The 15,455-nt window shown below is 37.6% G+C and overlaps 1 protein-coding gene across 1 annotated transcript in view; it reads left to right on the forward strand.

Annotated features, from left to right (window-relative positions):
* The window catches only part of TULP4 (TUB like protein 4), a gene marked incomplete at both ends in the record, with an annotated part of 106,744 nt that overhangs the window by 67,025 nt on the left and 24,264 nt on the right, over positions 1-15,455 (forward strand). The window contains 3 exons of the mRNA XM_079532482.1: positions 6,732-6,912; positions 9,350-9,484; positions 13,337-13,503. Of these exons, the coding sequence (XP_079388608.1) occupies positions 6,732-6,912; positions 9,350-9,484; positions 13,337-13,503 (483 nt within the window). The remainder of the gene's footprint in view (positions 1-6,731; positions 6,913-9,349; positions 9,485-13,336; positions 13,504-15,455) is intronic.

The raw sequence follows: 15,455 nt of genomic DNA on the forward strand, positions 1-15,455 counted from the left end.
GAATCCCCAGGTTTTAGAATTTCAATCTGCATTACAAAGATTTGTCACCAGTGTATTTACTTTGTCTTCTCATTTGTGGCTCTCTAATAGTTGTCTAAACCCAATGGAATTTGTAGGAGAGAGAAGGAGCAAGCCTGAAAGTAGGTAACTAAACCAGCACTGCTTCTGCAAGTTTTAATAGTCTTAAATGGGAATTCTAATGCTGTATATATATGCAGTTAGCTGGATGATCTGATGGTGTGTTGTCCATGCACAGGGTAGTAATTCCTCATTTCTAAAGGAAACAAAAAAAACCTCTTTTCAGATTTTTTAGACTCAAATGCAGTCAAAGGAAACCTAGTGGTTTTTTCCCTCTGAGCTTTTGTGTGAATTGTGGTGATGACTCTTTTAGGCATCAGTTCAGGAAATCATTTTACAGCAGTTGAATTTTTAATGAAAATAAAAAAGTATTCAGCGAGAGAGAGCAGCTGTCTCCCTCTGTCTGATTCTCTTTTTCTCTCTGCATTTTGAGGTAAAAAGATGTAAAGCCAGAAATGTCACACTAAGGGGGAAAAAAAAAAACCTTTTTGTTTTTTTATGTATCCTAAGAGGCTACTGATGCATTGTCTCATCTTTTCTGATGGAGAAACAATAAACAAGAACACAAAGACTGCAAAATGCTAATACTTTGACTAAATGGACTGCAAAAGTCTTAACTAAACCTTTACAAGGCTGGCAGACTTTGTTAGGCTAATATTATGGAATGAAAATACCTAAAGGCAATCATTTTCCACATATTTCCTATGCTATTAAGCATACCTGCACAAATAGAAGTTTGATCCATCATTTTGCATATTAATCAGTTTATAATTCAGTTAATCTTGAATCAGCAAAATAGATTTATCTGTTAATATGGTGGCATTGTGGTGATAACTGTAAAGCTTGTTCCTAGCACGAATACTAATGTTTGGCTAGATGGCTAAATTAGAGCAAACAGAACTTATTCAGCTTTCTTGAAGTGCTCAGCATCTTCTGACACTGCAAACACACTCAGTTGATTTTATTAGTGTTCTGCAGAGGATCATTTCTGAAGTTCGGTGCTGACTTTTTAGGGGAGGAGGCTAAAGCAAGCAGATAAAGACAAGTTAAACTTTGAAAAGAGGAATGTCAGGAAGACAAACATCAGATGGCTGCAAATTTAGAGGTACACAGGATTAACTGTTAGTGGCAGTGTTGGTGTTGCATGGTATAGCGGCAACAAGATGGGGCTGAACAGAAGGGAAACCAGAAAGGCAGAAAGTAAAACAAAATGCTGAAAGAGCCAGGTTTGTAAAAGTTATGGGTGAACAAGGAACCCTTTAACCTTCAACCCTAGTGAATGTTTGAAACAAGAATTGTAGGTCAAAAGAGGCAAAAACTAAGAGAAATTGGAGGCCTTAAACTGGAGTTCATGGAGCAAATTGTGAAAATGTTCATAAAACACAGTTTTAGGCACAGTACTGATAATAACAACAGCTTGTGAGTCCATCCGTAGTTTTATTTGCCACAAGGTGATGATGAGATTTCTGCCTCGGGCTACTAGTTCACTGTTAAGGGACTCCTAATAGTCTGTAGAAAAACTGAGTCCTGGAACTGGTTAGTCTGAAAAGCACAAAGCCTTCTGTCCAAGCTGTCAGAGCACCTTGCATTGGATTCTAAATTTAATTTTTTTTTTTTTTTGTAAGTCACTGTCTCACAGGGAATTGGAAAAAGCTCGAAGAGGGACTGGAATGGTCAGGAATCAAGAAACTTCTGTAAGGCATCTTTTGGTCTCTTCTTTCCAAACTAGGTCAGTTGGCTACTGCTCTCAGTTCTAAGTCTAACAAGGAAATCCTGTTTCTTCATTAAAAATAAATAAATACATAAAATTGGTTTTAAAATAACTAGTACTAAGATGGAGTTTGCTAGATTCATTTTCAATGTTTTTGTTTGCTGCTTTTTTTTAATTAGATCAGTCTATGAAGTACTTTTGCTTCCCTGGGTTGTCAAATGTATGTGCTTTGTAAAAGTCAAAGGGCTGTTTTAAAAATCCCACACAAGTAAAGCAGATTGTCCTTTTCCGGCTTTGTAGCATGATGTTGCTGGACTATCTGTATCTAAATGTGCCATCCTGACTTCAGCATGAACTTTAACCAAAGGTTCAGTCATTGCCCCGATACGAATGAAGATGTTTCAAAAATGTATTGACCAGATTTCCTGGCAGTTTTGTTTGACTAGCAGTATTACTAACCTTCAGTGTTAGTACCAAATTGTTACAAAAGCAACATCTTATTTTATCAATATCCTTCTGCAGCAGTATCGACTAGACAGTTTGTAGAACTCAAATCTTAGGTTGAAAATAGTTGTCTTCTTCCTCATACATATACAAAGTCATCAAATGTATTATTATTGGGATTGGATTATACTATTACTGTAATAGTCAAAATGGCTGTAGTTCTGCAAAACTTATATGGACAGTGAGGACAGGCTAAGATGCAGTGGCTAGTTTTTCTGCAGATATAAGTCAACACAGCTTAACTGACAAAGAAATTATGATGTATAGACTTTTCTCAGCTGCTGCCTGTAATCAGATGTGGTGAGATGGTGGGGTCTACCCCTTTGCCTCTGGGGTAGGTGCATACTTACTGTTGATGAGTTCAATTTATGTACATTAAACCAAATTAAGAAGCAAAATATATTTTTTTCCAAAATAGCATCACATCTAGTAAATTCTAGTTGTCTTATGAAGCAGTGGGACTCTTGAACTGAACATTCAGGGTGCTACATTTTTGATTGCTCTTATATATATATAGCTTTGTAGGTTTCAGGGCTGCCAAAACATTTATACTAACACTGTATCTGCTCCAGATGCATCTCAGCAGACTTGATGGGAATAGTAGCAGTTCAGCACAACAGATACACACACAGTGAAGTCACTGAACAGGTTCAAGTTGCTCCTCATGGTCTGAATTATTTAGCTACTCATCTCTTCTAATATTCATCTCTTCATGAAAAAAATAACTTGGGAGCAGAATAACCCATCTCTTGATTACCATGTTTCTTATAGGAATTCGTACATTTCAGGCTGCAAATTGAAGATTTTTTTGAAATGGGAATTTAAGGGGATTGTAATCTTAAATTATAATTTCAAGGTTAATTGTTAATTGATACTAATGAGACCCCATTTTATTTACCAAAGCTAGCTTGTGAAGTACAAGGTAAGTTACCACAGAGACTAAGAAGTCCGTAGATTTCATAGAAGGGTGTTTTTCAGATTTGTTGTGAGTAGGAATTAACACAGGGATGAGTTTCATGAGGAACCCAGACAGCTCTTTTTCAGGACTTAATCCAGCTTTGAGCTCTGAGTATGTTTAGAAAACTGTGTGTGAATGGTCCCGATGATTTCTAACAGTTTTCCTTTCAGAGAGTAAAGCATCAGGGCACCATTGGAGACTGCTCAAGAAATGGTAGCTCTTTTGTTTTCTGCATTTCTACAACCTTTAATCAGCTACAGCTTCACTGCAGTATAGGATTCATTATGTCTGATGTGTTTTGTAAGGAAATACTGTATTTTCGTTTTGTGTCTGAGTCACACTTGAAATGTATGGATGATTTAAGGTGTTTTGCTATTAGATTTCATATTATTCATCAAATGCAATTCTACAAGTGGTAATGCGTGCAGTAATAACTGAAATAATGAGCGGTACAAAAGGAAAAGAGACAAGAAGAGAAAGAATGGGATAAAAGGCTAAAGAACCACAAAATAAGTACTTGGGATTTTTTTAAATTGCTATTTAGCTTTTGTATCTGAACAAGTCACTATGACTTGCACATTCCTTTTTTTCCAACATTTCACCAGACCTTGTAGGTCTGCAATTATCTGTAAAAATATGAATGTATGCAGTTAAAATACGGCCATTTAATTTTCCCATTGGATCCTTCAGGTACACTCTGTGGCTTGACCTTTTTTCTGAAGGTCAAGAGAATTTTATTCATCTGACATACTTAGCTTGAATATGGCATTTATAGCTTGGCTAATGTTATGGATGGTAACACCAGTAGACATTTATACGGCTTCAGCAGGAGTTCAGCCAGCAGAACTACCAGCCTGATAAAGGCTTTCATCTTAAAGGTTGTATTGCTACAGTAACCCGAAAACTTATGCTGCTTCTTGAAACCTGTAGCCTGGCTAAAGAGATGAGGAGTACCTTCTGATAATTCCTGGTGGCTAAAGAGCTATCTTTAGTGCAAGAATTAAGATGCCTGTATGCAGCTGTTCTGGTCTGAGTTAGAAATTAACATAGAAGTTTGTCATTTTAAATGTATTAAGGCTAGTGCTACTTAAAAGAATTAGCTTTAGAATGAACTCCAGGTAATGAGTCCCAACATTTTTTTCTACCCAATTATAAAATATTTCTGCAGAATTTTAGGAGACAGAACTGCTATACTGATATTTTTGGGAAAAAAAAATAGTCTTACTACTTTAACTAGATGTTTTGCAATTATAAATCTTTTAGGAAATTGTTTAAAAAAAAAAAAATAATAATAATCCAAAGCCTATAGAGAAGGTTGAAACTAGTACAAGAAGCTAGCATGACAGTTTGTATGGTTTTTGGCTTCAGAGAAGTTTATTTTGTAGAGAGCTACGAAAGTAGTTAGTGAAAGTGGTTATGCATTGATTGTGGTTCTAAAAGCAGTTGAAGTAACTAACAGCAGGAAAGTAAATGGGGTGTATCTGATACAATCTGATACAAATGTACAGTCTGAATGCTGCAAGTCTGTCACCATGTCTTGGAAGAAAGGTGGAGTAACTGTAGCAGAGGTCAGGAAGGGTAATTTGAGGCTTTGAGTAACAACTGTACAGGGACATAGATACTAAGTAGGCTGTGATTCTTCAGATGTCTAAGGGATTCAATAATAGATATCTATAAAATTGTGACCAATGCTGAGAATGTTAATAAGCTGGAACAATTATCCCATATTTCTTAAAGTATTAAGAAGTGAAGATTAGACAGTGAAATCATCAGCAGGCTTTAAACAAAGAAGCAGCAGTACTTTTTGTCTGAAGCTGCCTAAGTGTGCAGGTGAAGTGTTTGTTCAGTACAGTTCCTGTACTTTTCCTCAAATACTTGTTCGCTGTTAGAGATAAGATACGAGGCTAGATGAATTCTTGATCTGGGGATATAATTGGTAGAATCTTACATTTGCATGCCTATTCACAGAGAAATGAGGAAACCTGTGGTTTGGACATTTTCTTTCCAAAATGCAGGCATTTGGCCCTTCAGTTTGTATGGTTATTTAACATAACAACTGAGAAATTACATTATATGAAGGTGTGATTATAAAACCAAAAATATGTAGCAGACTGAAGGGCAAGTATAAGATTTAACCTTCCTTTTAGCTTCCTTTTAAATGCTGACTAGCTTTCAAGTTGATGAATCCCTTTAAACTCGCTTTAAAATATATTTGTCTGGCATGGAATTATGTGGTAGCAGCAGAAGCCTTGGCTATTGCATTTATCATTTGGTGGATATATTAAACCTTATTTTCTGATTTATTTTTTTTAAATTCACCAAATATGCAGGATCTTAACTCATTCAAAACCTTAAGACAAAAAATATTCGTTAAAAAGAAATTGTACGTTCCAGTCAGACTTCAGTCAGACACATTGGCTACAGTTTAAGAGCACAAAGAGAAACTTGCCTTGTGCATTTTGTGTTTGAAATGGTGGATGGAAGTTTTTCTTTACCCTTCCTGAGCATATAATGTATTGCCTTCCTGTTGGGCTGTAATAATCTTCTTTCAGATGAGTGATTGTTTTGCTTTTTGCCACTAGGTTTGGAAGACAGTCTACCACCTTCTTTCTGCTCATCAATTGAATAACCTGTCCTCTTCTATTCAGCTGTTTCTCATGAGCTGCTTGATCTGCTAGGATCTCATATTTGTCAGCTGTGCATTTTGATATTGTTATAACCAATGGAATGTTTTCTGCCACTAATTTTAGGAATTTCTCTATAAGCCAAGAATACTGTAGAACCTGTGGTAGCCCTTCTGCCAACTCACTTTAGTGGTGGTGAAGACCAAGTTCAGATAAACTGTAATGGCTCATACTAAAGTAAACAAAACGAATCCCACTGTGAAACTTGCTCACTGATTTTAGGAACTGACCATATCACTTCTTGATCCCCTATCAGCCCTCAAGTAAGCATCCATGGTTTTGGTTTTTTTTGAGATATGTAATCAAGCAACTGTGGCAGTTGTCTTGTACATTCCTTCTCTGTGCTACCTCACTCAGAAGCTCCAGCAAGGTCTCATGTAGTCTTCCTCACCATTTGCTACTCTTCCCATAAATATTAACTGGGCATAAAGTTTTCTCCCATGTCATAGAATTGTAGAATGGCTTGGGTTGGAAGGGACTTTAATCATTATCGACTTCCAATTCCCCTGCTATGTCAGCTGACTCTGAGTTAGTGGAAACTGCTTTAACTCCTGCACATAAGGGACACAAAGTGCAGTGACTTCTTGATAATCCGCACAAATTTGATTTTGCCGCTTTGACTTCATTTGTTGTGTACATCTTTGGGCTGCAGTGTCCTGTTGTGGCACCAGTTAAAACCCTTTTCTGCTTTACTTTCAATTCATTTCCAGCATAGCAAGCTATCTGAAAGATGCATTCAAAGAACGGTCCAGTCACTGACCTCTGATGGGATTCAGGTCTGTTTTGTTATTTTCAGGTTCTGTTTGGCACTGCTGATGGTCAGGTTATTGTCATGGACTGCCATGGGCGAATGCTGGCCCATGTGCTCCTTCATGAGTCAGATGGCATCCTCAGCATGTCCTGGAACTACCCCAGCTTCCTGGTGGAAGACAGCAGTGAGAGCGACACAGATTCGGACGACTATTCCCCACCACAGGGTAGGTTCCTTGCATGTCCTTCTCTTTCAACTTTGCTGGCACTTGTGAACACCAGGGAGTAGTCGTGTTGTACTGAAACAGCAGGATGGCTGTGGTTTCAAGCAGGTAGAAGACAAAAGATGATGCATTGCTCTTGAGGTAGAATCGGGGGTGGAGCAGAATACTGTTATGAGAGAGTGGGTGCATCCCAACTCTGCCAATATGGCATGCTACAATACACACCTCAGCCATGCTGCTTTGCCTCCATTTGCACAATGAGGTAACAGCACAAAACTGAAAAGTTTTTTAGTGAGGCCAAGTGAAAAAAGTAGATGGGGCCCATCAGATGTCACTAATAAGCACATGTGAGATATTGCTAAGGTCCATAGTAGGTAGAGGGCAGTCACAAAAGTTAATGCATTATTTTTTATATTATATATATTTGTCTGAAAAGATAACAGTACTAGACATGGCAGAAGGTACTGCATCTTTAATTTTAAAGAAATCCTGTGAAGCAGAGATAATACTCATCATTGTAGTTCCATCCTTGATAGTACTGACACAAAGAGCTCAATAAATTTCATATAGGGGTGGTTATAAAAATATTTCCTGCAACTACATGGGGTAGATGGAGGGTGACTGGGGCTGCCTGAAATTACTAATTCCTGTACTTCTGAACACATTGCCAGTTTTTGAGAGTCTGGAAGAAATCCATCATGACCTTAAGTATAAAACTCCTTGGGCAAAGTGTTTTGGTTTTAAACTCTTTGGAAATCATAAAGAGCAAAGACCTATCAGCTACCATGTGTATACAGTATGGGGTAGGATATGGTCATCACTTCTTTTTGTAAATGCTGTTGATTATTCTACAAATAAGCTACGAAAGGATTAAGGCAACAATGATTGCACAATAAAGATTTGAATACATAATAGCTAGAAATGATTCTGAATCTGCATCTCAGATATGAACCACTGAACTGGGGACACTTGCAGTTTTAGTTTTCATTTGGACTCAGTCCAAAAATATCTTTTTCAGAATCACTTATATGCACATCAGTATGAGAAACATATATTTAGCAAATACTGGTAGGGAATGTAATCATCTGAAAAACATGCTAGCATCTTTTGACCTGAGTTTTGTTTTGGCTTTAACGCCTGACTCTTGGTAATGAGTGAGATTGATTGCTTTAGTAGGAAAAAAAAACCACAAACCTTCAAATTTCCTAGCAAGCTCCTAATGCAAGACAAGGAATAACATTGAATTTTTATAATACCTTTGAAATCCAGTTGGAGGATGGTGAAATTGCAGAGTACGCAGATGAGAGCTCAAATGATCCAAATGTGATAGCTTTTTCTGAGTCAGTCATGGTGGGTGGACTCATTACAAGCCTACAAGTCTGCTTTTAATGATTACCCAAACATGATTTGTTTTCTTTAGAGCAGATGCAGCATAAACCTCTCAAAGGTGACAAGCCTTTGACTCACACAGAAGTGTAGGAAGGACAGCAAGTTCGATGCATTTCTTTTACCAAATTACATACACACACACAGAGCTAATTACTAGACATCATTCTCTGAGGTGCTTTTTGATTGACTTTTTGCAGGTTCAGGAAGCAATACTACTCTTAAATGTCTTTGCCATTTTTGATGACTGAGAATGTGCTGGTCATGCATTGAGAGCAACACTTTAACAGGATCCAGCACTGTCTCCTCTTAAGCCTTGTAAACAAAATGGAGTTAAATAGTGAATGCTACAGATGGCAGTGTTGGTCATTAAGTATTTGAACAAGTGAATTTCAACGAATGCTGAAAAATAAGCCCAGGGAAACAGAGGCTTTATAGAAATACTTTTGAAAGTAAAGTATTAATTTGATCTCATCTTCACTTTTGAGCTCGTTGAATCCTGTTGTGCACACAATTTTTCATGCTGCTTCCTAGCTCTTAACATTTAAAATACAGCAATTTGTGAAAGGTCAGTATGTTCTCTTAGAAGATCTTACAAAGTCTCTAGTGACTTCAGGAGGAGTCCCCATTACTTGCCCAAGCAGGAAATTTATCTAACAAGTAGCTTTTAGCATGATGATAGTGTTTATTATGCTGTTTTTCAACTTGGGACCCAAGGAAACTTTCCAAAGCATTGACTTTCAACTCTGGGCAGTTGACAGTAGAGAAGGGTAGAAGACAATCCTTGGGTAACTTAACAGAAGATCCGTAAATCATTTGGGGTGTGCTGCAGTGAAAAAGTGAAGAGAGAAAATACTGTGGCTTCATAGAAGCAGACAAATTAACTTGCCGTATCTGCTTTGCTTTTGCTTACACACATTGCAGAAATAAGCAGGTAGTTCAAGATTCTGAACCACTACTGATGAGAATAAGCCTAAGTACAGTCCCTCTCAGCCTTGATGTAATTATTTCTGGTTGCTTACTTTTCACTCACTCCAGAACCTTGTGCTTGCAGATGGACCAGCTACATATCCAGTCCCAGTGCAGAACACCAAGCCGCTACTGACCGTCAGCTTCACGTCGGGAGACATCAGTTTAATGAACAATTATGATGACTTGTCTCCTACTATCATCCGCTCAGGGTTGAAAGGTAAAAAGGAAAATTTTTCACCCCGTTCTATGCTCTGTTTTACTTGTACGTTGAATTATGTATCTGTAGGTTACCTTTTTGTGTCTGTCTTCTAACCCAGCTCTTATGCAGCCCGAGCTCAGCCGCTTGTATTGCCGTTATCAGCACTGACACCTGCTGGTGGAAAAGAAATGCTTGTTTTGTGTTTTCTTTTCAAATGTTTAAATTTTTTAGATCATGTTTTTATGGCAGCTTTGCAGAGCAAACTGATCTGTTTGCCATTTTTCAGCTGCATGTGCTAATAAGTTTGTTTGTTTGTGTGAAATGGCCCTCTCACATTAACATTGTGTTCATCTTTAATTCACAATGTCTCTTCCCATGCTTTTAGCAATCAGATAAGAATCAGAATGCTCTTTCCCATGTCTTACAAATTTTGGAAACTTGCTAGGATTGTTATTTACCAACAGGCAAGTTATTCTGAGAAGGAAAATTTCACTGATTATTACTGTACATCTTGCTAAATGATATGCTTTAATGTTTGTAAGATCAGTATTCCATGTAAAATGTTTATTTACATTGAAATCTTTACTGATCTTACTTACCAAAAAGTCCTTGATTTTTTTCCAGCGGTGTCAGTGCTGGCAATTTATGGTATTTTGCCTGCGGACAAGTTTTAATTCACTAAGACACATAAGCACACGGTTAAAAATAGGCTCCTTTCTTTTTTTTTTTTTGTCTCTACAGGTAAATCAGTTTTATATTAGATGCAAAACAAGAGAAAATTTAGCTGTCAGAGCAAATCCTTAGCTGTTCTGTAACAGTATAATATCATTGGTGAAAGGTTATCCTAACACCATCGCAGTAGTTTTGGGGTGTTCAGATATGCAGAGGAATATAATATCACACTGGAGAATTCTATCCCACTCCAATAGGGGAAAGCTTCTGTCTATCCCAAACCAAGAAGTATGTGGTCTGGCAAAAAGTAGCTTCCTGAGGCAATCCTATGATCCAGAAAACTTCTTTTGCCAAAAAAGCTACTTTAAATCTGGGAAACTGAAACCAATATAGAGAAGCTCTTGTAATAGACAGCAGGTTGTGTGCCCAGCGTCACTATGAGATTATATTAGATCAGATAAGTAGTTTTCAGTTGTCATCTAGTCTGTGCTTCTTGCTAGAACCAGGAGAAACAAACCCATCTTGTTCTTTGTTTAGTGCTGTGGGGTTCCATCTTGATGAGGATGTTTGTCCTGTTTCTCTTTCCCCATTGATTTTAACTAATGGAAAAAGATTCCTTAATTACATCACCTTCTTCTAGCAAGTTACAGTAAAATATATCTATGGATTGTAAACTGGACTTTATCATTGACATCAGTAGAAGAACGTGCAACATCTTGCTGGATTGGCAACATGTGAGAATGAAAGAAAGGTGCTTGGGATATCTCTGTCTTGTTTTGAAGCTAACAGTTTCATTGTGGAAAATATTTTACATTTAGTTGTTATATGGGTATACACATTTTCTGTACCTTCTTATTAAAAATGTTGACAAGCAACTGTCATTTTGTTGGTTGTTATCATGTGCGACAATACGCAACTCCACCCAGCACAGTCTCCATACTCAGAAGCCACTTTGAACACAGCTAAGACTGAATGATTTCCAGTATTGTAAGTCAATTCATGTCTGAAATCTGTAAGTACTGCATTGTGGTTTCTGTAGCAGATGCATTGTCTTCATAGGCTGCAGTAGGCTACTAAATAAATTTTTAAAGCAGACAACTATAAAACTCTTTCATGCAATACCAAAATATTTTTTCTGTTCTACTGGCTTGCTTAGTTGTAATTTTACTGGAAATATTCACATTAAATTGATGCAGAAAAACTTCTGCTGTTAGACGAGAGTTTTGTTAATGGAAGTTCTTCTGTTCATGCAGCTTGAACACTCTGGGAAGTTTTGTTAGGTCTAGTGGAGCTCTTGAACCGTTCAGCTGTGTGTTTTCTTTTTCATGCTTTTTAACTCAGTGGTTCTCAGTGCGCTGATCCTTACAGAACCACTGAACTACATCTGCTAAATATACTGGTTAGCTGCAACTGCTACCTGCAGACCTGTTGCACGTTTAGAGCGCTCTCTGTTAAAGGCTTGTAAACATGCCTGCCATGAGAGATGACTGTGATCCACTAATTCACTTGCAGACCGTGAATCCTCCATCTGATTTCTAATCTCTGAGCTTGCACTGAGACACATTTCTCAACTGAGCTGTTTTATGTCAAGTTTCAGTAGTCTTTGAAGACTCCATTGGTGGTGTGTCATACTGTGAAGCCATACTGTTCCCAGGGGATGCTGTGAATGACATCCAGCTCTTCTCTGCTTTTGCAGCAGCTTTGCTCTAGGAGTTTTGACTGAGAGAGAAAACTGCTGAACATAGTAGTTACTCCTCTTCCTCTAGGTGTAGGGATCAACTCAGGTTTTGCTTGGAGACATTTATCTGAAGGAGATTGCTATTTCACTTTGGTAGTTGTTTAGTTAATCCAGTTAACGCAAATGGAGTTGATCTGCCTGCCTCATTGATTTCTGAAACACCCATCATCAGACTCTCTGAAAAAGATTAATTAAATCCCATTGTAGATTACTTAGAGGGCTGAGGACCAACAGGAAAAAAAAGAAGCATGTGGTGCCTAGCTGTGAAAAAAATATCTTGAGAAACACGTGCCTTCCCTTGGTATATGAGAAGCAAAATTCCCATGAGGAATACCAGAAAGTTGAAAAAATACAAAACCATTTTAAATTGCACATAAAAGTCCCTGAAAATGACAAGTTGACAACTTGAAACAATTTTGAGATCCTTCTTGCCAACTCTCATTTCTCTCCTGCTTCTTCATTTGAAGACAGCTTCTCGCCCACAAGTATCTTCAAAAGGTTCTTGGCAGATTGAGCATCCCAGAGCACAAAAGTTTTGTCTTTACCATCACTTTGTCTCAGCACAAAATAGCTGCCTTTCACCTCCGGTTTAAGAGTAAAAAGATTTAAAGACTAGCTCAATATTCCTTGTACATGCAAATTTGCATCTGAAACACAAGCAGGAGCGCAAAGTACTGTTTCAGTGTGACAAAGAGCTGGAAGATATAACAATTTGAAATTAGCATCCCCAAATTAAACTGTGGATGTTCCTCATTGTGAGGTGCCTGTAGAAGTAACTGATACATATATTCATATCCACGTATATGAGAGACTAAGCAATCCCTGTGTGCTTCTGGCAAATTCCTGCTAGGCTGAGGATTAAATTTTCAAAAGTCTACTCGAAAGAAAATGTGTGACATGGAGGCCATGTGTATTTATGGAGAAAAATCCAAAAGTCTTTCATTCTTGATGTTACAGATTTTGAGTTATACTAAAAGTTACATTTACAGCCAGTGAGAATGTGAGGCACTGCTAAACATGCTGATTTTTTGTACTGTAGGCCTCTCCAGACAAACAGTCTGCTACTCAGTGAGTTTATTTATCTGGGCATTAAAGTGATTCCACTTATTTACCACAAAGCTATGCTCATCTTCCTCACTAGTTTTAATATCGCTGCTAAATTCTTGTAGTTACATACCTGGGAACGACCACTAACTTACATTCTGCACTTCCACGGGAATAGATTGATTAGTGAGTTGTTACACATTTTGTTGCAGTTCACAAAATAAAAAGGAAGCGGCATTCTCAAAAGTGCATTTACAACGCATTAGCTGCTATTTTGATGAAAAGATTTAGGGTTTTAAATACTTACATAACCTGCAAGACTATAATTCAGATTCTCAAATCACTTGGGTGCATCTGGAAAATGATTCCTGTTGTTTCTAATAAGAGGTTATTGCCAACTATCTTTGCAATTTCAGATGTGGTGGTACAGTGGTGCACGCAAGGAGACCTACTTGCAGTAGCAGGGATGGAGAAGCAGTGTCAGCTCATTGAACTTGGCAATGGTTCTCTGTTGAAAAGTGCACTTGTCAAGTTCTACAACGTGCGTGGGGAACATATCTACACTCTGGAGACACCTGTGCAGGTAGGAGAGAGATTGTTTAAATCAGTTTTTAATGATTTTCTGGCATACTTTTCATACACTGGTTTTTTGGTTTAGACTTGTAATATGAAAAGGATTGCAAAATGTCCTACTGCATTCCAAAAAACAATACTATAAAAATGCTCCATAGTTGTTATTTGTATTACAGTAAACATCCAAGAATATATCTGATTCTAAGGCCCACTGTGCTTAGGTCTTGTGCAAATATAAAATGAGAAATGTTCTTTTTCTTAAAACCATTGGGCCACAAGTGGACAAGACAGAAAAGGGAAATTCTGTTATTTCTCAGATAAGTGAGTGATGGCAAAAAAAACAGGTAACTTGCTTGATGTTGTAGCAGAGCCAAGAACTGGTGTAATATGGTCCAAGTCCAGTATCAAGATTATACACTCTTGTTACTGCTATAATTTTCTAATGTATGATCAGTTGGTCTGATGCAATATTTTGCTTGTTATGACATCAGACAGACAAGGAAGAATCAGGATGTCTTATTTCAGTTTCCACTTTCTGTACAGACTTCCACTGTAACTTTGGTCATGTTACTTGTCTATCAAAAGGACATGGACTACATGCTGCTCAGGAGCACAACTGTTTGTAACTCTTCATTGTTCTTCCAGAACACAGCTGAAAGTCACTCTACAGTTTATCTCATTTTCTGTAGAATAGGGATGACTCCATTCTCATTTCTGACAGTAACTAAAAAAACTTAAATAATTTATAACAACTTTGAAATCAAAAAGTGGCAAAAAATGTTGTTTTCATATAATCAATGATGATATCATGTATTACTGTTTCTTTTTCAGTACCCTGAGCTGAGATGGATACAAAAGGATGACATAGTAAATTGGCTGCTTTTGTGTTTACTTATGTTTATTTAGCATTAACCTGTGCTTTAGCACTCTAATTTAGATAGAATTCTTTAGTTTTGTAACATATAAAATGATGTTTTCTAAAACCACCCTAAATAAGTACAGAGATGACTAATGCTGATTTAGATATTTAAAGGACTTATACATACACAGTTTTATTATCTTAAACATAGTTTATCAAGCAAAATAGTGCACCCATATTCATAGTGGATCACTTCTGGAGAAAACATTATACCAGTGATACTTACTCTTAGACCAGGTTAAAAAGTTTATTCTGTTACTCAGTTCCAGAATACAGTATGTCTGTGTTACCTGTGGAACCAGTACAACACTTGGGTGTCAAGCGGTGAAATGAAGTTGTTTGAGCAGTAGAATTGGGACAGATTGCCTTGAGATGTATGTTTGTGCAGCCTTGTTGCTGTCTCCCCACTTTGTTCCCAACAACCACAAATTCTCTCTTACCTCCATGCTTTCGTTTCCTCCAGTTCTTCTTACATCCCTTCAACTTCCTTTTATACATTCGTCTCTTCTCCTTCCTTCTCTGCTTAATCACTTGGGGGAAAATGAGCATGTATTGTGGCTGATGAGTGTTAGTTATTTTGCCTATTAAATAACAGGATCATAGGATCAGAAAGGTTGGAAAAGATCTCTAAGATCATCTAGACCAACTGTCCACCTAGCATCAATAAACCATGTCCCTAAGTATTACATGCACCTCCATGCATGGTGATTCCTCCACTTCCCTGAGCAGCCTTTTCCAAGGCATTGCCACTCTTTTGGAGAAGTATTTCCTTGGTCTTGTACTTCATCCCATTGGCCTCAGGCCATTGATCCAGTCTCTCCAGATCCCTCTGTATGACTTCCTACTCTTAGGCAGATCAACACTTCCCCCCAATTTGGTGTTGTCTGCAAACTTACTGAAGGTGCATTCAGTCCCCTCATCCAGATCAACACCATTCATTGTGCTGTTCCCCATGAATGCTCATTGAACAAATGGACAGGTCATACAGAGTGGGTTACTGCTAAGTTCATACCACAGTACTTTTCATAGTGAAAATAATTAAC

This window comes from Tetrao urogallus (genome assembly GCF_951394365.1).
Source record: "Tetrao urogallus genome assembly, chromosome: 2".
NCBI classification, from domain to species: domain Eukaryota; kingdom Metazoa; phylum Chordata; class Aves; order Galliformes; family Phasianidae; genus Tetrao; species Tetrao urogallus.